The sequence below is a fragment of the Strix uralensis genome, chromosome 5, assembly GCF_047716275.1.
Source record: "Strix uralensis isolate ZFMK-TIS-50842 chromosome 5, bStrUra1, whole genome shotgun sequence".
Classification (NCBI taxonomy): Eukaryota; Metazoa; Chordata; class Aves; order Strigiformes; family Strigidae; genus Strix; species Strix uralensis.
In genome coordinates this window covers 47,537,361-47,561,780 of record NC_133976.1, presented here as the reverse complement: position 1 = coordinate 47,561,780, position 24,420 = coordinate 47,537,361, and the positions used below count along the sequence as shown (strand labels likewise).

The 24,420-nt window shown below is 38.9% G+C and overlaps 1 protein-coding gene across 2 annotated transcripts in view; it reads left to right on the top strand.

Moving 5' to 3' along the window:
* Positions 1-1,279: 1,279 nt before the first annotated feature.
* Positions 1,280-24,420, top strand: part of SLC6A15 (solute carrier family 6 member 15) — a 38,410-nt gene continuing 15,269 nt past the window's right edge. Inside the window, exons 1-5 of one of the 2 annotated variants that reach the window (XM_074870694.1) lie at positions 1,280-1,455; positions 11,921-12,385; positions 21,224-21,381; positions 21,863-21,989; positions 23,858-24,039. In XM_074870694.1, coding sequence (XP_074726795.1) covers positions 12,097-12,385; positions 21,224-21,381; positions 21,863-21,989; positions 23,858-24,039 — 756 coding nt within the window. In that variant the 5' untranslated portion in view covers positions 1,280-1,455; positions 11,921-12,096. Of the gene's footprint in view, positions 1,456-6,644; positions 6,755-11,920; positions 12,386-21,223; positions 21,382-21,862; positions 21,990-23,857; positions 24,040-24,420 lie in introns of those variants that run through there. The other variant, XM_074870693.1, reaches the window with a different exon arrangement.

The window sequence follows — 24,420 nt, the reverse complement described above, 5'->3', positions numbered from 1 at the left end:
ATTGTTTACAGGGCCATTTTTATATATAACTGAAATACATTGTGGAAATTAGTTAAGTGTACTAGCAACAATAATGAGAAATTCACAACACTATGACAAATTGGTTTTGATAATGAAGTAGAAATATGAAAATAAGTTTGCATCACAGCTTTCTCAGTAAAATATGAAGGAAATGTAAATCAGCTAGGCAGACTAACCTGTTTGAAGAAAACTCTCCTTGATTCATGAGGTGTGAGAAAGTTGTAGATTTTTATACAGCATGTGTTAAGATTGAAGCCGTTGCAATAATTATTCAGAGAGTGAACACTGAATGAGTTCACCCTCCATTCCATCGTACCTACCTTACACAAGTCAACATGCCTTCCCTGTCTGATGCACCTTTGAATGGCTCACTTTCTCGTCTTTACTACAAGCTTTCCTTTGTGTTCCTTTCTAGCCAGAATCGATCTATTGGGTGGTTGGGTTTTTTAAGGAAAAATGCAAGCAAAGAAAAAAACTGGTAGAAGGGCAGTGGACAGACTTAATGACAGCAAGTTTAGGGTGTGGTGTTAAAGTGAAACATCATCTTCATGCGGTTGCGGCAGCAGTAGAAGCCTGGGCTACAAGACTTTTGCACCATCACTGCGGGTACCGGCTGGTGCTTCCCATCCTCCTCACGCTCTCCCTCCATCCCTGCAGCCTCCAGGCTCGCCCCTGCCAGGTGCCCATCCCTCGTCCCCACAGCACGCAGGTGTACCCGCTGCGGCCGCCCCGTCTCCACCCCGCTCCTGACCGAGCCCTCTTATTTCCTCAGGCCCGCACCCCTCATCCCCCTCACTTCCTTCTTTTAGAAAACCAACATGTTCTCCAAGGAAGTTCACACCCGTGCGCCTGCCCGCCTCCGGGCCACCCCGGAGGCCACCTCACCGCCTCTGGCCCGCCACCCCGCCGACACGAGGCCACGGGCGGGCCGCTCGCAGCTCATCTACGGGACACGGGTACACGGGGACCGTCACGCGGCCGGGCGGGGCACGGCAGGGGACGGGGCACCCGCGGTGCCGGGGCGCGGCCGCAGGGCTTTTGGGACGGCAATGGGCCTCCCCCCCTCCCTCCTCCTCCTCCTCCTCCCCCCGCCGTTGCCGCCTCTGCCGCCTCCCGCAGCCGCCTCCTCCCCGCCCGCCTCCGGCAGCGGCGATGCTGCTGCAGGCTGGGGGGGGGCGGGGGGCGCGCCTCCCTGCGTCAGGAGGTGCGGCTCCCCCGGCCCGGCGCTGCCCTCCCCCTTCCTCTCCCCCCGCCGCTTTTATGTCTGTCTTTAAACGCCGTCGCAGCGAGGGCTGGGCACATGTGCTGGCTGCCGCCTGCCCGCCGCTGAGCCCCGCCGCGCCCGCACGGCCCCGCTCGCCACGCCGCGCCCGCGGGGGCACCCGGACCCCCCCCCTTCCCGCAGCTGGCGCCCGGCGAGCCCCGCGGGCGGAGGTAAGGCCAGGCCAGGCCAGGCAAGGAGCGCGCAGCGCCGCGCGGGGCTACGCGGGGCTGCGCGGAGCGGCGGCTGCGGAGGGCGGGCTGGGCGCGCCGCCGCCACCCGCGCTCTCCCAGCCCGGCCGTGCGGCGGGGGCCGCGGGGGGAGCATGGCCGGTGCGCGCCTCGCCGGTGTCTCCGGGCGGGAAGGGGCAGGATGGGCGGGGGGGGTCCCTTTCTGACGGGGTCCGCTTTCCTGCGGGGCGCAGGGGGTCCCGTGTCGTCGTCCCGTCCCCTCCCCGCCCCGGGGGGCTGCCTTCGCCCCGGCGCCAGCCTCTCGCTGCAGGGGGGGAGCCGGCCCCTGGGGAGACAATGGCGAGCGCCCGCTGGCAGCCGCCCATGTGCCTTAACTCAGCGGTAGGTTAAAAGGATGTACGGGCTGGTTTTTATAATTATTATTGGGGGGCGGTGAATTTATATCCTTTTCCTACCGTGAGTGATGGAAATTTCATTCATCTCCCGCGTGTTGCGTAAAACACCTTAAATGTGTGTGTAGCGCGCGTTTCAGGGGGAGAGGGGGCGAGGGTTGTCTCCATCGCGGGCGCGCCGCCTGTGCCGCCTCCCTGCGCGGACGGCTGCCGGGGAGCGGGACGAGCCTCGCCGTTCCGGCAGGCGAGGCAGCGGCCCGCGGGCGGCCATCCCCGCCGTGCGCCGGCGGCAGCGTGCGAGGCGGCGGCGGGCGAGGGCTGCGGCCGCCGTGCCCGTGGGCGGGCGGAGGCGCGGGAGGCGGGTGCGGGACCGGCGGCGGCCCGGGCGCGGCACTGTTGCCGCGTTGCGTGGGCGTCGCCCGGCGGGGACCGGCCCGCGTTCCCCCGCCGCATCCCTCGCCCCGCGCGGGCCGGAGCAGCCCCGGAGGGCTGGGGGCTGGTGCGCCCTGTGTCAGCCATGTTTGGGTGGGTATGGTAATGAGGACCGTCTCTCAACCTTTGTGCGCCTTGGATTTATTTTCTGTTCAGGATTTCAGAGGTTGCAGTCCCCTGTGTCCTACGGCACATCCACAGGGTAGATTCATATCTCCAGTTTCCTCCCAGTGGTTTTTCTTCTCTTCAGTTTTCTTATTAATTCTTCTTATTTCCCATGACCATGTTGCCTGCTTTTTTTTTTTTTTTTTCCATTTTGCAAGTATTACAGCGAACTGGAATTTCTTTGCAAGGCTTTGCTTTTGTTGTGGAAGTAAATGAGGTGATTGAAATGTGTCTGCGCAGTCACACTTACCAGCCACATTAGAGGTTGCAATGGGATTTGTTCCATTTAAGTAAATTGCACTTTGTTTGATTTGTAAAAGATGTAGTCAAGACCTCATTCTCATCAGCCATTTTATTTTCTGTGTGGTATTGCTACCTAACAAGCTCACTGCTGCAGTATTGATTTCTAAGAAAAGCCTAATTATTTTTAAATAGTATGTCACCATCAATATGTCACTGTGACATATTATAGGACAGGAATCCAAAGAGAAGTATAAATGAAGTAAAGATTTTGTTATCTGATGTCATGTACATGTGCACTGGATATATTATGCATACAATTACAGCCTGCATTCAGTGCATATCAGACACTCCCTTTGGGCTCAGCTCTGCACTTCCGATTCAAGAACAAAAAATCCCGTTGGTTTTGATCTGTGCGTGAAAAACCAAACCGTTTCATAGCTGTTCAGATGTGCCACCAGTAGTGGAACTCAGTAAGTGAAACTGCTAAGGCATCTTCAAACTAATTTTGCAGCATAAGGTGATCCCTGTTGACCTTTAGTGTCATTCTTACAGTTTTCTTTTTTCTTACAGGCAAGCAAGCGGAAAAGTAGTAGTGCAGATTGAACAACTGTCAGCTCTCTTTTCTCTGCTGTATGTTGCAAAAGCCTGTATGCACAAAAAAAAAATCACAGGTTATTCAGAAACACAAGCCACTAATTAGAGCTATTCCTTTTGGTATAAATTGTATTGTTAAGATATATTGGAGTAGTGGCTGCTCAAGTGGTATGGAATTATGTCACTTGGGAAGAATTTGTGGTAGGAATCTTTCTGAGAAGAGATTTTTTTTTTTAAATTCTCTAGTGTACAACCAGAAGTGTCCACAACACTAAGGACTAGTTCATCTGTGTCCCCAGCTACTTTTCATTGCACTGACTGCTTGACTCATATCAGGGAATAATGTTCTTGCTCAAAAGACAAAATACCTGTTGATTTTGGAAGAACGGTTTTGGGTCCTTTGTTCATAAAGTTTATGGACCGACGTGGCAATGGATTGTAAAAAATGATACTACCAGTAGCAGCTTTTCCATGTGACTTTAAAGATCTCTGAATTCTCAGTTGGTTGCAGAATAACTTCGACATATCAGCAGGTGGCATCTCAAAACTTAAGCAACTCCCTTCTTCCTTGAAATTTGCTTCAAAGTAACCTTGCCATTACTCAGGAAATGTTCTTGAATAATTTAGGAAAAAAAGTATCATCGACAAATGATAACTGAGTACTATTTTACTGAAGAGCTGGATGCACAAAACCTGACAAGCCCATACAAAGTAGTGTGAAAGAGCAATGGTAACTGCCAGAACAGTTGCTTTAGATAATGGCAGTAATTGGGCTGAACTTCCCAGAAGCCTACCCTGAAATAGAGCTCTTCATTCTTATCATGCACTTTTAGGACTAGGGGTTCCTTATTTTCTATATGGGAGAAAGAAGAGGAAAAGGTTGTGTAACATTGTGTACAACAGTGCCTTGAATCTAACTCATGATGCCAGTAGTCTGTTTCCCGCTTCGGGAAAATAGTTTTTTGCTACTGGAAAATGATATTATTTTTGCATTTCAAGTGTCAGAAACATGTACTGCAGTGCTAATGACTCAGCATGTTCTTCTTAAGCCAAAATGGAGAAGGGATGGGAAACGAATAGGACATTTACAGCGTTGGATTTTCTTTAGTGGAATTGGTGTTAATCTTTTTTTTTTTTTTAAAGACATACCGATTTACTGTAACATAACTTGAAGGTGTGTTCTATATCATGAAATTAATCAGATTTGAGGAGAAGCAAGATTTCTGCTAACCTATCTATGAACAGTTCAGCTTCTTTGCTTATGTATAAAAAACAGACAAAGAAGTAATCGTGTAAATTCTTCCCAAGGACAACTTGATGTACTTACTGATCCATTCCAGAGCACAGAGGGCAGAGAATTAAGGTCTCAGGGCAACAGTATATCTGGCAATGTCTAACTTCCAGTACTTGATTTTGAAACTTAAATAACTTCAGTACCTTAATGAAATATTTAATATACTTTTATATCCTCTAATTTCTCAGAAGCGTGATGAGATTTTATAATAAAGTCGTGGTCCTCTTCTAGCTTATATTTTGTTTCAAGTTGCCAGCAGTTATGCCTTTTGAGCTTGACCAATCAAAGGTGGAGTATTGTCAGAATTGCTGAGATTACTTCAGTCAGCTTCAGCTGGAGGAGTGGTAACTGCTGATTTTGTTCCTTCAATAAAGCACATACAAGAAAAGACTGCAGAATAAGTGATACGTTTTCTCCACCTGAATAGGAAATTACAGTTAGCACATCATGTAAGTCTGTGAAGTATTTCAGTGAAGTTGATTTGTGAGAAGAAAATACTGAGAAATCTGTGAAAGCAGGTGAGAAACTACAGTAAGGCAAATAAAGTCTTTAGAGATTGCATGCAATTAATAGACAAAATTGACATTCAAGAGCTCTAGGTTGTAACATTCTCTTAGATATTTCTGTTGGGCCAGTGATTTGGATACAAGCTGTTAAGATCAAGTCTATGGACAGTGAACAATTCTAAGAAAGAAACCTTACTGTTTTTGTCAGATCATTGTGCTTGTCTTATAATAGTAGAAAGTATTCTCCTGTAACTAAAATTTAAGGAGACTAATCTGGGAGAGAAATTGTCTGCATTTGAGACTGTGCAGTGTCTTGATGTAAGATAAAGCCGGGAAGAACATTTTGTAGAAACTGAGAACAAATTTCTTAGCGATGTGAAACAGATGCAGTGTCACTGAAGTCTGTATAACTACCCGTATTTGCAGTAGGTGTGAATTTAGTCTTGTGTCTTTAAATAGTTTTGCTATAGTCTAAACGATTTAGTTGCATAGAGGCACCAGAATCAAAAACATTGCCTTTTTCTAATGCTTTCAATTTTCCCGTAGCCCGAAGAGCTCTTATTTTTTTTACAGTGTAATGTAATATGTGTAACATGCATTAGCATGTCTCGGATAACATCACTGAAGAATGCAGAGAAATGTGAGTTTCATTGTGTAGACTATAATTATCTTTCATTATGATTGAACTAAGTACCTATTGAATCTATATCTGTTACTGACAGGCTGTATTAAACTAGCTAGGGCAAAATGCTAGATCATGTAGTTCATGCTGAAGAGCGGCATAATGGCTGCTTCAGTAGATAAAAACGAGCTTGACTAGGCAAAAAGGCTATGGTGCATATTCTTATTTCCGCCAAAGAACACAATGCTGCATTGCAGCAGTAATTCGGTCTGTGCAATGAGTACTGTAACACAGTGTAACTCTTACTGAAATAATTATCTGTACACAGATTCCCCCAGCGATAGCCATTCTTCACAATCAGTACTCTCGCGAAACCTGGTTTGCTCCTGCAGTCTTCCTCTCTTTCTCACTCAGATATGATGGTCAGTAGCTATTCTCCCCATCCTGTCTGCACCAGTGGCCTGATTCCTTTTTTGCAGACTCACAGCAGTCCTTTGCTCCTAAACCTTTGTTTTTCCTTTTTCTATATTGGTTGTTCCCATCATGCTTTCTTCTGCCCAGCTCATAGACTCGTATTTGAGATGCATTTTACAGGTTTCCTTCAAGGTGCAAAAGCTCCTCTTCCTCACTTTTGCATATATTTCTCATCCAGTGATTTCATACAGACCGAAACCTTTGGCAAGAATATCAGTCAAGAAGTTTTATAAACATCTGCAATGGTGAGAATCCTGACTTTTGGTTCTGTGTCCTCTGCTGAATCATACTGGTTTCTTCACTGGAGTCAAGGTGGAGATTTTGTGAATAGGAGCGCAAGACCATAAGCTTGTGGGACTGGACTGGTACACTGTGCTATCACAATCTGTCTTCAAAGCAGAGATTATAGTAATGTGAACTGGCTGCAGCCTTATATTACATTTTTCTATCCCCACAACAGCGTGCTGGTATGTTAACTGCTTCATTGGAGAAGAAAGCAGAGTTCTGAAGAACAGAATGTTAATCTTTTTCTCTCTTGGCAAACATTGAACTTAAAAAGGTATCCATTCTTTCTTTTTCTATTTTTTGTGATGTTACAGTAGCCTTCTACGAAGTTATTTTCTGTCTGGACTTTCTTGATAGTCTTTTATGAAGTAGGAACACACTATTTTAATTTTTTACCCCTTCTTTCCTTCCAACTCACATTGAAGATTGAAGCTATTTTTGATGAAAGGAGATTTGAGGATTATTTGTAATGCATTAAAATTTGAGTGCAGATAATTTTGCCAAATTGCTGTGTTTTCATCAGATATGAAATTAAGATAATAGAAATAAAGTACACTGTGTTAGAAAAGAATGGAGGGTTTATTTAGCTTTCCTTTTCAGAGAGGAATGCTGGTTTTAAAAAGAAACACAATGTAAAAATAATCATGTTTCAATTTATGTCAGAAAAGCGTTGCTAAAAGTTCTTTAATATTTAGTTATATCAGTTGTTGGAACCGTACTGTGGGATGTTTTAAATGTGAAATTGCTTTACAAATGTGTTTTTGTAGACACTTGTGTTGTAATCGCAAGAACATGGGGCAGTTTACTCATTATACTTTCAAATTTGTAAGCAAGTGGGATTTTTTGTGTGCCTGTTTTTCACTACACATTGTGAATATCTCCAGCCTCAAAACTTTGCTGGTGTTACACAGTTGAGAGAACTAGAAGTACGATGTTCATCTAGTAAGTGTCTATATATTGGGATGCAGATCTGTTGAATAGAGATGCGTCGAAAGGGAGCCCGACGCAAGATTCATTACCAGTATAATGGTGAAGAGGAGCAGGCAGTGTTGGACAGAACTAGTACAACTGCCTTACTAGGCATTACATGTAAGAAAGATCGAAAGAAAAGGGCAGCAGAATTTTTCAATGTGTCTCTTGGTGCTTTGACTAATGAAGTTCCTTTGAGTCTTACTGCAAATGCTTGTAGTTTGGTCAGCGAAGGCTTTACAGGTCTTACCTCCCTGTGCCAGCATTTCTGAATGCGGGCCTGAAGCTGAAGTAGAAGTTCTATAGCAAGCCCAGATCTCCCAGGGAGCTAATTTGGGTCTGAATTCCCTGTTGCAAGGGATTATTATTGCTTAATCTGCTAATAATGTGGCAGTTGAGTCAGGTTACTTTTCCTCTGCATGCTGATGCATTAAGGCGTGATTCTTCATCCGCAGAAGAAAATAACAAAATTCCTAGTGTGTTCTGAGAAAGAAAGTTTCGGTCTGCAGTTTGCTTGGTATGTCAAAAAAGACTCACTGTTTTATCTTTCAGTACGAGAAAGAGACATTTTAACATATCAAGGACAGTGCTAGTAAGATATCATAAAAAGCTAGCTCATTTGTTTGATTTAGTAAGTTCTTTCCAAAAGTTTATTTAACTCAGATTATTGATTACTGTTAATTCAGTGACAGAATAATTTTCTTAATGTTCTTCTAACTGAACCATGTACTGTTCAGCAATTTCCATTCTGTTAAATTCCCTCAAACAATACAGATACTTGTCAGTTTAAGATTAATTTTAGATTTTTTTTTTTTACAGGGGATTTTATATAAGAAAAGGTATACCATTTTTATTTGTTCATTTCAGTTTTGGAAAAGTCTAGAGAAATATTATATTCTCCAGTAAATGTGGTAATAGAATTTCACTTCAGTGTTTTCATCTGACACATGGCATCATTTGAGTTATGAAAAGGATGAGTGAAAGAGCTTGGAAACCAGAATTAAGCTAATTGGTCAAATTCCATGATCTAGAGCTGAGATAGAAAAAAAAAAAAAAAAACCCAAAACCTAAACCATCAGCTTTAATAAGGGAAGTTACATTTTAGACCTTTTACTTTTAATCCAAGGTGCTGGTAATAGTACTGTGTAATAAATTTTAAAATACATAACAAGGTTTAGGACTTGGATTTTAAAATGATCCCAGTAATGGCTGAGTCTACGGTACTGAATGCTATAGTTCATTAGTAAATACGGTGGTTTGTAATGTAGATTTCTTAATGATACTTAGGAGAAATAGTCCTATCATGTATTACTGCATAGGGCTGTGTAGAAGGTAGCTAGTAGTGGAACTAACTGAAAAAGCAGTTTAACAGAATTTGGCACGATATTTCCTAACTATTGCTTGATGCTAATGGGACTTCAATACTGGACTAGATCCAAATGATGTGGTAACCTAAAATAGCATTTTATAGGTCGAAGTGCTGAAGTGTTCAATACTGTGATATTAAAAAAGCTTATTCAGTGGTTTGTGTTTAGCTGAACTGTGCTGGTGAGTAACTTTACTAGGTATCTCCTTATTCAGTCTTTACTTGGGAGCATTCACATCTAGACCTAGCTTGGGCTGGCTAGTTTGGTATCTGCCTTCTGTCTGGGTTTGATTTGGATGAAAGAAGGAGGCTTACGTGAACGTCGTTAAGAGTGTGTTCTGGGAGTGCCGAGCATGGAATGGCACACCACACTTTGAACATTTGTACTTGATGGTAGTGTCTGGTGAGGTAGGACTCTTCGTTTGGTTTCATACTGAATCCTTCAGTACAGATGGCAAGTTGTTAAATCTGACACCTGTGATTTATGATGTATCCTGAAGGCCTATCCTGTATCCTTTATGCAGTCTGGCCAATGATGCATATTCAGTTAGAAAACCAGCACTGTTAGAACCAAGCACCAGTCTGCTGAGCATGCCTTCCACATTTTCTCAAGCCCTGCAAGTATTGCAAGTCTATACAGTGATAGTGCTATGGATAATATACTGCTTAATGGAAAGTTGATGAAGGGGAAATTAATATGATACTGTGCTAGGAATAAAAGTATCAAGCCCAGTTTATTCTGAAGTGTAGTAAAGCAATGTTTAATGGATGACAGGACAGAATGATGCAATTTCTGTTGGAATTGACTCATCTGTGAGAGTTCCAGATAAATCATACTGATGCCCTGAAAGTTACTACATCTGAAATAATTAATACAGATATGACTTTTTAAAACATTTTAATAATTTTACTGATAGATGGCTTGTGCCTTTTTGACTGAAAATACCATTTACTTATTACAGTTAGAGAAGGATTTCAGACCTACAGACAAATACTGATGTAGTTTCACTTGTGCATCTGTTACATTAAATACAGAGAGGAAACGGTTTCATTTTAACGTACTCCCTGAACTTACTACTAATTACTGGAACTGAGAAGCTGCTCTAATTTACATGAGTGGAACAAAAGGAAAAGAAAAGTTTGAAATGTGACTAAAGGTAGTGGTTGAAGTACTGGATGCTGTGGCTTAGTCCCAAAGCTCCATTAGGACTGCTTAAATGCTTCAACTTAACATATGATTGGTGTTTGCATTCTGGTTCTACCTAGATTTCTCAGTCAGAGCTAAGAGCTACTGAACCATACATGGACTGGAAGAAGGTGTAGTCCTTTGAAGAGTTTACAACCCAAAACACAAAACAGATAAAAAGAGGCCTGAACAAACATTCGTTAGCCCAGATATACAGGATACAGTATTGGGATTTCTCTGTTGTCTTTACAACTCTCTTTTCCCATTACACTGTTCTGTGTATAGCTCATACACTTAATTTTTTTTTTAAGAACTGATATCAGTCAAAGCCTGATACTACTTCCACCATATGTCAAAAGAAAGGTTGATAGGACCCTGAACCATTCCAGCTACAGTGGTGAGTATGAAGCAGGTCACAAGCCAGTAGGCTCTACTGTGCTTAAAATATTTGGGCTGACTGCCAGAGCTGGAGTTGCTGAGAGGAGGCAGTAACAGGAGGGAGAGGGAAAGTGAGAAGGCAGTGACGGAAGTCTAGGGAATGAATGAAAAGAGGTTACAGTGGAGTTTAGTGGGCAACTAGGGTGAAGTTCAACTTCCAAATCCTTGGAAACTATTGAAAAAAGGTAATTGTCCTGTTGGCCGCGAGGTTGGTGGTAGTACTTGTGGTGACGGGTTTTAGTTCTGTTGTGAAGTCTTATCTTGATAAGCTGTGAGCTGAGTTCCAGTGTCTTAACATCTTTCCTTCTGGTCTGTCACTGAAGCTGTCCTGAGGTGCTTGATCTCTCGATTATTGTGCTAACAGCCCAGTAATAGTTGGCAGTTCTTGGCTACATTCAGGTTCATCAGAACATGATACAGCCTTCGTCTTACAGACCAGATGTTGCAGCAAGTCCATAAGCAAAAGCTGAGAGGTCTCATGTATCCCAGAGTAATTTCTGATTCTCATCAGTTGGCAGTTCTTGATTAGACTCCTTGTGTATTCCCTTTTTAGGGTTTTCATGAAGCTTAACACATAATCTAAATCCCTTTTAAGACTCTTAATTGTGCAGATGACTTTGCACATACTAGTTTTATCCCATGTGATTAGTGAAGAATTTATTGAAAAACATTCCTCCCCAAAAATCTTATGGTTACCTTCAGTATGGCAACTGCAAGCAAGTCTGTGTCTTTTTAAATGATTCACTCTGTTAAAGAAAAATGCGTATTCAAATGCAGGCATTTTTGTGTCTGTACATAAATGTCTGAAACAGCAGGCTTTTAAAATTGATTTGGTTATGGCTTTTCAGATGCTTCAGATATGTTTAATTATTTCCTATTTCTAAGAAACTAAAGCATCAAAGCTCATAAGAGATGAGCATCTCTTCTTTGAAAATACGATTGTGGTTATATATTCTTAGATGAAGAATGCACGAAAATAAGTCAGCCTTGCTTTTGAAGCACTAGGTGCATTCTATATATCAAAATTTTAATATCTGCATGACTTTCTGAAATGGTCTGAAAAACTTAAATCGACTTTGTTTAAAATATATTTTTAATAAATTCAAGTACAGCTGTTAAGTCAGGAAGAAATTTGGCTCCTAAATGTTATGTAAAGTGCATTCCCCATTATGCCTGATAAGAAGAATCTTGTTATGCTGTCAAAATACAAGCAATTAGCTATCAGTCATTGGGAAATAAGAAAACAAAACAAGTAAAAACCCTCAGCAAGTGAATGGAATGTATTCTGCATAAATATTTAAGACCAAACAGTGGACTTAATTCCTGCAATTTGGAAGTGGTTTAACATCCCTTTCTTCTGTTTTTCTACTGTTGTCAAATCATTGAGATAAGCAGAAATGGGTAAACCAAAGCATATGATTTCTAAATTAAGTTTCTTCTGCATAATAGTATAATATCTTTTTTTTTTTTTTTCCCCACAGATACTTTCAGTAGAACAAACGTTCAGAAACAGAAGTCCTTACTCTTGATTCTCATCAGGCACCATCTTCAGTCTATTTCTTCAATATTTTTAGCCAAGCAGAGGAGAGCTTTCTTCAGTGCTTGTCCATCCGTCTCAGCTGAACTTGACTTCCTTACTGTTTTTCTCACATTACAAATGCCTAAGAACAGCAAGGTAGTGAAAAGAGAACTAGATGATGAGGTCATTGAGTCTGTTAAGGACCTTCTCTCTAATGAAGACTCTTCAGATGATGCCTTTAAGAAGAGTGAACTTATGGTTGATGATCAGGAAGAAAAAGATGTAGATGTTGAAGAAGGCTCAGATGTAGAAGATGAAAGACCTGCTTGGAACAGCAAGCTCCAGTATATTCTGGCACAAGTTGGATTTTCTGTGGGATTGGGGAATGTGTGGCGATTCCCATATCTGTGTCAGAAAAATGGTGGAGGTAAGTCTTGTGATAGCTAGTCGTAGCTAAATGATGAAACTAAACTTTCAGATTTCAAGGTTAACAGAGATATTCACAGTAAAACCTGCTACAGCATGTCAGGTTTTTCTTTTAATTGTTGCTAGAGCCTATGAAGAAAAACCCGTATTCTCTTTATCTAGAGAGACACATCTGTTAAAGTAAGTATCAGATTCTTCTAAGATTCCATTTCCTCATTTAGGGGAGAAAGTTCTTGATACGACCTTAAGTAGTGGTCAAACTAGTGGCTAAGCAAAACACGTATTTATGGAGGGCTTGCATTATTTAGGACCTGGCTATTGTTATGCTAAAGTGTTCGTCATAGTACTTGGACAATAGGTCATGGCATTAAATCTGCATCTACTTTGAAGACCAAAGCAGTATTTGGTCTTTAGTATTTAGTAGTACTAAGCTTCACACCCTAACTTTTTAATTGCTTTTAGCTTCTAGGCCATTTGATGATGATACACTTTGCAAGAGCAACAAAATACTGTAGGAGTGAAAAGGATTTTTTTACTGATAATAATTTAAATCATTATGTTAAGGGAATGCATCTGCTTTGTGCAGTTACGTGGTTAACTGTTTTCCTAAATAACAAGTTACCTTTCACTTTGAACAGTAACATTTAATTGAAAAATAACTTTTTATTTGTTAACTGTCCATCTGTGGTCTTGAATGTGGTATGAAGTACGAAGCTGGAGACCTTCATTCCTCTATGAATGCAGGATTAGTGTTTTATCCTATGCTATACTGTACCCTACTATACTACATTAATGCACATCCTATTGTAGCCGACTGCTTAGCTGAATTCAAAACAAACCTGTCACTTTTCGTGATACAAAAAGTGAATCTGTAGTACAGAATAGAAAATAAAGAACAACATTTTATTCATGCTGGATTTTAAAAGTTCAGTGACAAAACTGATGTAATTAAGGAGTATAGAAATGAGCCTGGAATATAATCAGATTATAATTCTGTACTTTATTTGTTTTTTCTTAGTTCAAGCAGTAAAAATGGAGTTTATCCTATCAAATGTTCCATCTCCAGGATAAAGTCTAAATTCTTTTATATCTAGTTATTGAAGATTTTTTTTTCACTCTCATTTAACTTCCTTTTTTCCTCCTTTATTCTGAGAGAAATTCATTAAATGGTCAATTTAATGATTTGTGTGGAATGTAAAATTTTCTTCATCTGTAACTAGTATTAACTGAGAAAACATGAATGTAGTTTCTCAAAAACCATAGCTTTTCAGTGGATGGCAAAGTCATCTAGTCCACTAGACACAGTATAGAACTGATCACATGCTGCTAGTGGTTGAAAAAAATCAATTATATTTGTTAATAATTTTTAAAACAAACTGATTAATAGTTAAAGGTGTAGCTGGTAAAATGTTTATATTCTGCATTGTTTCATCCTAAGTATGGTGTCAAGATGAAGTCTCAACGATAATGCATTACAGCGGTTCGTTTTGTGTAGCTGTGTCCCTTTTGAAAGTCTGTGCTTAATGTAGATAGTTACTGATTTTGCAAGCCTGTTGGATTCTCCTTTGAACCAGCAGAAAAGATCTGTTGGTATACTCCTGAGGCTGTTGGTTTCATACTGTCAGATGCTTTTAAAGTTACTCTGCCAGTGAGTATACATTTAATTCAGATCAAATATAAATGGATTAAATTAATTAATAATTTCACATTTTAGAAAAAAACCCAACCTTCAGGGATTATGGCACTTCATTAATCAAACTTGGAAAAATAAATATGGAGTCATTTCAGGTTGAAACTTAATGTTTTCCCCTGTGCTGTAATGGCAGGAACTTGAATATATAACATAGTCTGTGGAGACATAATGTTTTCTGCACATGGCTGAGGCAAGGATGCATTTGGCTTTTAACAATGATTTTGCACCATTTTAGCGAATTGCAACCTTCAGAACAACAGAGAAAAGCAAGTGATCATTAGAGCTAAAGCTTTCTTGGTTTTCAAGTTAACCATAATGCAAGATGGAGAAGGCAACACAAAACACTGATATGTGTAAAGTATATTGATGCTTGTATATGTGTGTGCAGATGGACAGATAATTCTCACAAGTGCATAAAAGAATAGGGAGAGGGAGGAAAAAGTTCAAATGCATGGTAAAGAAACCTACACACATTTTGTATGAGGTTCTTGTTTGCTGCTACACATATTTCATATATGTTTCATTCTAGGTAAAAGTAGAGTGGTTTTATGCAACCCATTCTAAATATCAGTGTCAGAATTGTTCTGTAGTCTTTTTCTGAGAAAGTTTTACTATAAATACCTGTTGAAGTCTCTGAGTATAAGGTAAACAGCCTTTCTGTGGGTTTTCGTTAGGACTGTTTCCGTGAAGCATATGTCTAGGTCTCCACTTTCAGTTTTGTCCTAACATTTTTAATTTGCTTCCCTGTGTTTAAGGAACTTGTGTCTGGCAAATACCATGAGGTGAGAGGAGTATATTAAAAAGTGGTAAACCAATAAATACGCTTCAAATTTAAACCAAAATGAAGTAAAAACCAGTTACTCATTGGCTTCCTTTACAGGTTTCTTCCAACATTAAGTGTTCCAAAGCCACCAGTGAAAGAGAAGGCAAGTCCTAACCATGTAGTAATTTCCCAATTTTGTCTTTGTTTTTAAATCTGTGACAAGAACAACAAAATCAACAAAATAAACATAGGAAAGACACAGGCAAGTTAGCCCAAATTGATGTGTATTATTAGAGGATTTTGTGGAGAAAGAATAGGGTGGTTACTACGCTTTTTTCTAGGGAGATTGGGTTTGTTTGTGGTAATGGCCTGTAGTTCGCCAACACTCCTGACTTCAGAGCTCTGTACTTGCTTCAGTGAGGTATCTGTGATACCATCTTTAAAGGCAGCTTGTGTATTGCTGTACTGCACTGATACTTGGATGGCCATAGATACCAATCTCTGTTTCTGGGTCTGGTCTGTACCACCAAAACAACTTCCTTCACTTTATTTCTTGTGATCCTTTAACAGTTTTTCCTGTTGCTTTAACTCATATAAACTCATAATATTTAGAGTAATGTCTGGTAACTTTTTATGCTCAACTAAGTTACAGCTAGACTGGGTAGCTCTTTGCTGGCTTTCACACTTGGCTCTTTCCTGGAAAAAGTTTGTTGTGAGAGGTGACAAAGAGGCTAGTGTGCATCTGGGACAAACTTTGATCCACACTGGGGATGTAGCTGTAATGCAGGAAGTAATCAAGAGAAAAGAAGAGGCTGGGAGGATACTGAGAGCACTCCAAGGGTGCTCATTTTCTTGACTTGGGATGAGAGGGGGGGCCCAAAGGAGTTTTAGGCTCTGTGAATGAGGGGCTGAAGGTGTTCAGTAAAGTTTTGAGGAACTGACTATGGATCTCTCTGCTTCCTTCACTTCTGTCCTCACCACAGATCCTCCTTACCGCTGGTAGGCAATGCCCCCAGTCCCCATCTGTCACTTAAGGCATCTCTTCCACTCTTTGCAGCCTAACAGATAAAAAAGCTGTTTCTTCCTTGATGCCTCACAAAGCTGATTTGCATTGGAGCTGGGTATGCTCTAACTTAGCTTTAAAGGTTTTTTATATATTTATCATTTTTTACATTTTACAGTTTATTTATTACTTCTTTACTATAAGAAGACTAATATGTGTGTTTGTTCAGATAGGCACAGTTCATATATAACAATTTCATAACCTATGTTAGCATGCAGTAGGTTCAGAGCTGCCTCAGCTTCCTATGATTGATACTGAACCTTAAAAATAAACCGCTTAGGTCTACCCAGTCTTGCCATGAGGCTAATAAAATAGTGGCAAACTAGATTATATTTTCCTGCTGCTCATTGCTATTGTCTGGTGAATAGCTTGCATGCCTTTCACTTTTTTCAAACAAAAGAAGTATTTATTGTTTAGTTGTTATTTTCCTTTAGGATTAGCAGAAGTAAAATGGTACTTTCACATATTAGAAGAAACAAAAGCAAACTAAATTAGCTGTTCTGCTAGAATAGGTGATATTTGAGTGAGTGTTATTATGAAGAGAAGTGAATGTAGTTATCTAAGAAGTGCTTCTAGTGTTGCAGGTGTTACTGGGAGTCTGCAAAGTACTGCACACCCAAAGATTTTGTGTTTCAGTTTCATAAGTATTAACTTAATTTTCCTGATTTTTTTTAAGGTCAGTCTTAAAAGTCTAAATGTCTAAAAAGACATAAAAAGTTAAAAGAACTGGTAAACAATAATAAACAGATAAAAGCTGTGAGCAGCATAGGGAAATCTGTAACAGATTATTTTGCCATTATGTTTTGAAAAGATTGACATGGGTAGATTCACATCATGAGTTTTTACAGTTACGTATGGATTTATACTGAAGTACTAGCAGATTGAACAGTTATGTGATCTTATAAAAAGCACAGCAGCTATTGCTGAGGAAATAATATGTAAACTGTTAAAGACTGAGTAGTCATTAGAAGCTACAGTCTGATTGTCTAATACCAGCGAAATGGGAGCAAAGCAAGTATTCCCTTGTATTCCAACATGAGTACTGATTCAGTGGCTTCATTATTTAGCTTTTGATCCATAATTTATAATCAGTGCCTTGAATTCACTGATGACTTCATTATTATTTTGCAAGTCCTGATTTAAACTGCATTATCAGACTTGAAATTTAGTACCTCAGTGTGCTGAAAATGTCTTATTTTTATTTTGCAAGTGTAATTCTTCATTAGAGCTTATTGGCTATGGGGTTTTTCATCCTTTGAGCACAGTTTTGTAAATAGGCACAACCTGAGCATATTTAAACTGTGCAAAAGACTAGTGACAGGAAGACTGTCCTATCAGTAGGGTAGACTACAAACCTGCAAATGAAACATAAAACCTTTTGTCAAGAGTTTTCCTGATAAAAGCAGCTTGTATTTTGTAATGGTAAATAATTTCACTTACAGTAGTTTAATAGACTGTAAATGTATAGTGTTTTGTTGCCCACTTGTCATAACTTTGAAAATTTTAACATTCAACATTGAAAATAAGTTAATCTTCATCTGAATATCAGCTTCTTGCTAGCTTTCTATTAGTAAGTGTCCAGTAAGCTATAAGAACTGGGATGTCTCTTCAAGACGGTGGTAAAGCTCAGCTTCACTGAACAAAAATTAAATCACACTAGACACTTAATTAAAAACTAGCACAGCAGCAGTTGAAACAAATCTGCAAAGTTATATTTTTCAGGTTACATCAAGAATGGCTAGAAGAAGAAAAATTCTTCTGTAGTATCAAGATGTCAATGGTTATGTCACCTTTCATTATTGCTTCTGGAATTGTTTTTCAACTCTTTAATCACTATGAATCATGTCATTTTATGTTATTTTTTCCCCCTGAGCGTTTATAAGAACTTAAATCAGAACCAATGTTAATATTCCACTTCTATGAATGATGTTGCCAAATGCAGTACATATTGTAATATCAAGAGAGACAGTTTAGTAGTTATCCCATTACAGTTCTTGGTTAAATAAAAAAATTAAGAAATCAAAGCAGTGCTGTGCACAGTATTAACATTCATCAGTTCTTGAAATCTTTTGTATCTTTGTCATTCATTCTAGTGAAGAAGGATGAGGTATTTTTTTTCCTTATGAGGTTGAAATGAATTTTTTAATATGAAAGCCAGTGTTTTAAGGCCAAAATAAAAAAAAAAAAAAAAGTGACTTTACAGTAGAATAATTTTGAAAATGTAGAAGGGAGACCTCGGGATCCTGAACTGCATGGGATTGTAGTATTCAGAAGGCTGCTTAGCTGGTAGATGTAGCAGACAATGTAACTAATTGTAGGATGCTGTTCAAAGCCAGCATGTATAGTTTATTGTTCTGATTCAAGTAAAAATGATCCTTATTCAATATTGTAACTCCAAGGACCCATGTTTTCATGCACTGGCAAATAAGAGATGTGCTGAGCTGTTTCCATAGTGATTCTGTTTTATGATGAAGTGAAGATGTCTTAGTTCTTTGAAGTATGTCTAGCTTCAAGGGAAGGCTGAAACAAAATACTTGTCCAGAGATGCTCTGGTTTCATGTTGATTATAGGGCACAGAAGCCCTTTGCAGCTGTGATGCACAGATGTATAATCTAGCTACATCCAAACTATATCGCACTGAAACTCATACGTGCATTATTTTCCATTATGTCCTTCTTTTTGGGAGGGGTACAAGATCAGAATGGAGCTCAGCAGGTTTGAATGATCAAAGACCAGTGCTTCAGATGCTCTGCACAAGCCCTGCAGTATAGAGGTGAACTTGCCTGGCTATCCACACTGAATTACAGTGTTGTGTCATTTATAATGTAATGTGGATTTAACACCACATTTATTTAGCACATTTAGTTGAATCTAACTGATAAATCTTGCAACTCACATTAATACTGCACCATTAAACACCCACGTCAGCCCAGCCTTTAAACATGTGCTTAACTTTGCAGCCTTGTGATCAAGGTTGTGGACTGGGACACTGAAGAGCTGGGTTCAGTTCCTGCTCTAGTACAGTCATCCAGTCGGATACAGGGTAAGTTACTTAGGCCCCAATTTTTTTGAGCTGTTTAGGCTTGTCTCTGTGCAGCTATGCAACACCTGTCTAATTAAGACCTCAGGTATCATTTACGGTAGTGTTGTATGATTTAAAAAGCTATGTACTGTTGGCTTTCAATTAATTGTATGACCAAATTTTTAAAGATAGTGATGCCAAAGCTTCTCATTTGCAACGTGAATTAACAGTTTACTTATGTCTCACAGAAATCTTGAGAGAATATATTATTTGTGTTATATACTCTTAAGACAGATAGTCCCCCTCATTTCAGAATGTGGTTGTTACTCTGTTCCTCAGTTTCCTCACATTTATTTCCTTTGGTCTCTGTTGTCTCTCTTTTCATAGTAGAAAGTAAGTCCTTTGCGTTCTTTCCATTATGTACACATACAAGATGAACCAGAAGAGACACCAAACTACTGAACGGGAACGTAGCTGCTACCTTAGTAGAAATAATACTTAAGTAGACACTTCATAGTGTGCTGAAATGGGTAGATAGATCATAATGTTTGGCTCTTTGAAGGGAGTATCGTAACCTCAAAACCAGTCTATTGTTCAGAGCCTGGCACAGGTTTTGACCTAATACTGCTCAAACAATATCATTGCATATCGCGTTACCATGTCATGAAAATAAAACACAAGGAGCTCTTTAATTGCTAACAATAGCCTATAGACTGTGAGGTAAATAAGATCAGTATTCTTCATCTGGTCCACCAGTAGTTTTTCTCAGATCTTCTCTCCGCTGTCTTTTTTCCTGTTATTCATAGGTTCAAGAATGTAGTTACTCCATGCTTAGAATCTTTGTAAGATCTTTATAATGGAAGGTGATGTCCACTTTGTGTGTATTTCGTGAAGAGCAAAATCGCAAGTGGACCTAAATAGGAGTGGATGGTACCAGAAAATATGAGACCTTCTGCACAGCTTAGGACACTTTAGCTTTTCTAAAATAAACTGTATTCCATTATGTGCAAATGACAGTGTGTTTTGATAGACTCCTAAAAAAGCCCTAGAAAGTTGACGCTAGATGAAGAAACAGGACTTAGCTGGAGTTGAGGATAAATCCCAAATTGGTTTCTGAACTTTGCTCAGCTTCTCTCTCATCAAGATGAATAGACTGATTATACAAATTAATAGCTTTGAGTCTAAGCTTCTGAGGTCTTTAGATCTTTGCTTTGTAGCTTGCTCCAACATGCTGCAGTCTGCATCTTTCAGGTGCTTTTTTTTAGCCTTTCAATGGTTGCAATCAAAAGTCCTAAGCCCTTTGAGTTAGTTGGCCAGCACAGTACTCTATATTGCAGCATATGAGCCACGCATTTGAAAATCAGGTGCCACGTTGCTAATTGCTGATGCCTAAATGTTTTGTTAGCTCTTGTACTAAATACTCTGCACCACCAAAGAGGGAGTTGTGCTCTGAACTTGTCAGTGCACTTAGTGTATGGATATATTTGCTTGCAGTTAGCTTTACTGAAATAAATTGAGGTACATCCTTAAGTTAGAATTGTGTATGACCACTTCCTGGGAATAACACCTTGAAAAAAGGAATTTTTTTTTTTTTATACATATGTATGTATAAAGGTGAAGTAATAGTTGCATTTTTCAAGAGAGTCTGTGAGTACTGCAAGATCTGGATCTAAACACTCCATTTCCACCTCATGTTTCCAGTCTCTGTCTGAAGCCTGGTAGAAATAGGCTGATAGTTTTCTTGCTTAGCTGGATAGAATCACTATTCTGTACATTGTGAAATCCCCATTCTGAGCATCTGAGGTGCACATGGAGAAATCAACAGATGATTTCCTAAAACTGTTTAAGATTGGATGAAATTTGTAATGTTGTATGCACAGTATTTTCTATATTTCCTTTATAAATGCAGTTTTGCTGCTCTATTACAAGTCAAGGTGTAGAGTTTTTTAAGAAATGTTGATTCAGCTCCTGATTGCCTCACTTGATCTCTAAAAAGTTTGATCAAATGCCCAAAATTTCACACAAGTGAATAACTAGTTTAGATAATAACTCATTTTCGGTAAGGTTTACCTCAAAATGTTACAGTGCTTTAGAAATTCAATGTCTCTGGGTTTTTTATATCTTACAAGATGTATGGCCAAGTTTCAGGTAAAATTACTTTTTTTGCATGTGACTGAAAAAGCTTTGCAGTGAATGCCACTAATCCAAACTGGAAGCTATTGGAAGGTTTCACATTTGTTCTATCAAGTTCTGACTCTTCTTCCACTCATTCTGATTTATACTTTGTTCCTTTTGTAGGTGCCTATCTTGTGCCATACTTAATTTTGCTACTGATAATAGGGATTCCGCTCTTCTTCTTGGAGCTTGCTGTGGGGCAGAGGATCCGCCGAGGGAGTATTGGTGTGTGGAATTATATCAGCCCTAAACTTGGAGGAATTGGATTTGCAAGCTGCGTAGTAAGTTCTTAACATTAATTGTGAGGTTTGCTTTCAGTTTGTATGATTTAGACCTCCTGTTTTGCTGCAGGGAAAGGCCACTGATTTGTAGCTGGGCATCAAGATCAGTTTACAGTGTTTTGGAAGATCTTACATTAGTACATTCAAAAATGTTCATATAGATGTGTCTGTAAAACTGGTCAACTTGTGTTTTGTGATTCCTTCAAGACTAGGAACTAGGGAACAGAGTAGTCTTCTGGAGAAAAAACACCTGTAAAAGTATAGGTGTTACATGATAAATAAAGAGAAAAGTAAAAATTTAGAAGATGTTGTGTACTTTAATGGGGCAAGCCATTCAGTTCTTATTCTGACTTATTTTAGTTAAAATTAGGTTCAGTGGCTGATGTGCAGAGATATGCAGAAGTTCAGGGAGGATTTTTTAAAAAATTTACAAAGGTAGTTAATAAGTATAACTTTTTGATCTGCCTTTTTCTTTTAATAGGTATGTTTCTTTGTGGCCCTGTACTACAATGTCATTATTGGATGGAGTCTGTTTTACTTTTCCCAATCTTTTCAGCATCCATTACCATGGGACCAGTGTCCTTTAGTTAAAAATACATCTCATACCTGTAAGTCTATATTAATTTTCTTAAAAACAATATAAAATATATAAGATTTGAGATTTTCGACAAAAAGGAGAAAAAATAAAATTCAAAGAGATATTTGTGGGAAACAGTGTTGTATGCAAATCTGGTTTTCCAATGGTAATAAAAGATTATAATACTTGGAAAAATTACAACAAAGCCTAATCTAAGATAAATACACTGTATTTGGAAAGGAACATCCCTGACAATAGCATTTTAAAGCGTAATAAAATTAGGAGAGTAATATTTAGTATGTTGCAGAAAAAAAATTTCTGGTTACTTTTTTTCTGATGTTGATACTGCTTTTTATGCTTATTTGGTGAAAAACAAAGGTGAAAGAAGGATATTTCTACATTTCAATTACTAGGATACTTCCTGGCGAAAAGCAGGAAGTGTGGCATTACTAACAAAGCAGAAAATGGAAAACTGAACATTAATGAAATGCATGTAATCAAAGCATTGTTTGCTTTGTAAACCAGTAGAAATGAGATAATTGGTCATTGATTTGTTGCTATAATGAGATGGTCTCGCATGGACGTATTACACAACAGCATTAAAAGTCCCTTATCCCTTGGTTTTGGTTATCTCATAATAGTTAACACACTTTGCATTATCCTTGCTATTGAAATATGAAATATTTCTTTTTATTTCAGATCCCGTATTTAATTCCCTTTTGTGTTTTTTTTTACCCCTTTAATAAAGAACATAACCAGGGACATTTGAAAAGTTGTACAATGTTTTTATAGTGTCTTTGCCAGAGTTGCTTGCTTCAGTTGTTTGAAATAAAATCAGTATTTGTGCATGTTGGCACACAGTCGCATTGATTGTAATACACAAGCTATTGTCCATTAATCGAGCCACAGTGGTTGTAATGTACTCTTATCCTGCCTAAATATTAAGATATAGTGTGTCAGCCTAACTTCAGCAGAGGTCATCTGAACTAAGCCTAAACAAAGACAAGTATTATGTTTGATAACATTCAATCATTTTTGATAGTTTATTTCAGTGAAGATCTCACACCGGTGTTAGGTTTATTTTATAAATACAATTATATTAGTATATTTTTCCTTTATTTTCATTAATTAATTAATTAATTGACTCAGGACCTAGCATAGAGATATAATTGATTGTCAGATATAAGTCATTTATAAAAAAAGTAATTATTTTGAATTAATTTGAAGAATTCTTTATATGTGCTGTATGTCTAGATACACACAATTTCTTAGACTGGTTGGTAACGTGAGTAAAGCAGAATTACAGTATAATACAAAAATCACTTCTGGACTACACATAGCAATTTTCATTTAACTGCGGTGTAGGAGCTGTTTTTTCCTTTTCTCATCACTTTGGTACATTATGTTATTTATAATACTAATTAAGTGCCTGTTGATTTGAATGTTTTATCAAAGCAGACACAGTTGAGAATTTGTTTTCCATGTATTTTCAAAATTGTGTTCAATTTCAGAGAGATACTTTTCATAGTGTATGTCACAATATCATATGTAGGTATTCTAATATTATATGTGATAAATGGAATGTATGTCTTCATCTGGGCCTGCCTACTATTTAGTACTTAAGTGAAAAATAAATTCTGCCTAGTACTCAGATTGACCATATGCAGAGAAATACGTTATCCCAAAAGGGTGTTTTAAAAAGATATACCCAGAACCTTTCACTCATAGTAGTTACTTTTTCTTTTAGACAGTGTCTTAAGACTCTTTGTGAGTTTACTTTCTCAGTAAATGGTGACAGCACAATTACGAATATTGAGAATTGGTGGAACATTGTTATGAAATGTTGGGAAAATACTTCTGTCCTGAATGCAATCTTTACTTGCTAACATCTCTTGACAGTTGTGGAGCCAGAGTGTGAGAAAAGTTCTGCAACCACTTACTACTGGTACAGAGAAGCATTGAATATTTCTAGCTCTCTGTCAGAGAGCGGGGGTTTGAATTGGAAGATGACTATCTGTTTGCTGGCTGCCTGGGTCATGGTATGCCTAGCCATGATCAAAGGCATTCAGTCTTCAGGCAAAGTGAGTATACTGTTTACCTACAGTGTTTGACTTTTTGCTTTGAAACACTTCACAACATTTTTGTTCACCACACCCTTTGTTTACTCTCTCATGAAATCTGTAGGAGCAGGTTAGAAACTTTGACTCACCCCAATATTTGTATAATCTCAAGTAGAGGAATGCTAGTAATTAAGCATTTAAATTGTAGTAATTTTAGTGGAAACTGTAGTAATTCAGTGGGAACTGAGATCTGAAGAAGAATGTTTTCTGTTCTTGTCAGCATAACTGTTGCAAGTAAGTGTACCTCAGCTTTATTGTGCAGCGTAAGTCTGTGTGTTTCTGAATGTCTTAAGGAATTAGGTTTCCATGTATACTCATAGTATGATTGCAGTGCTCAAAATG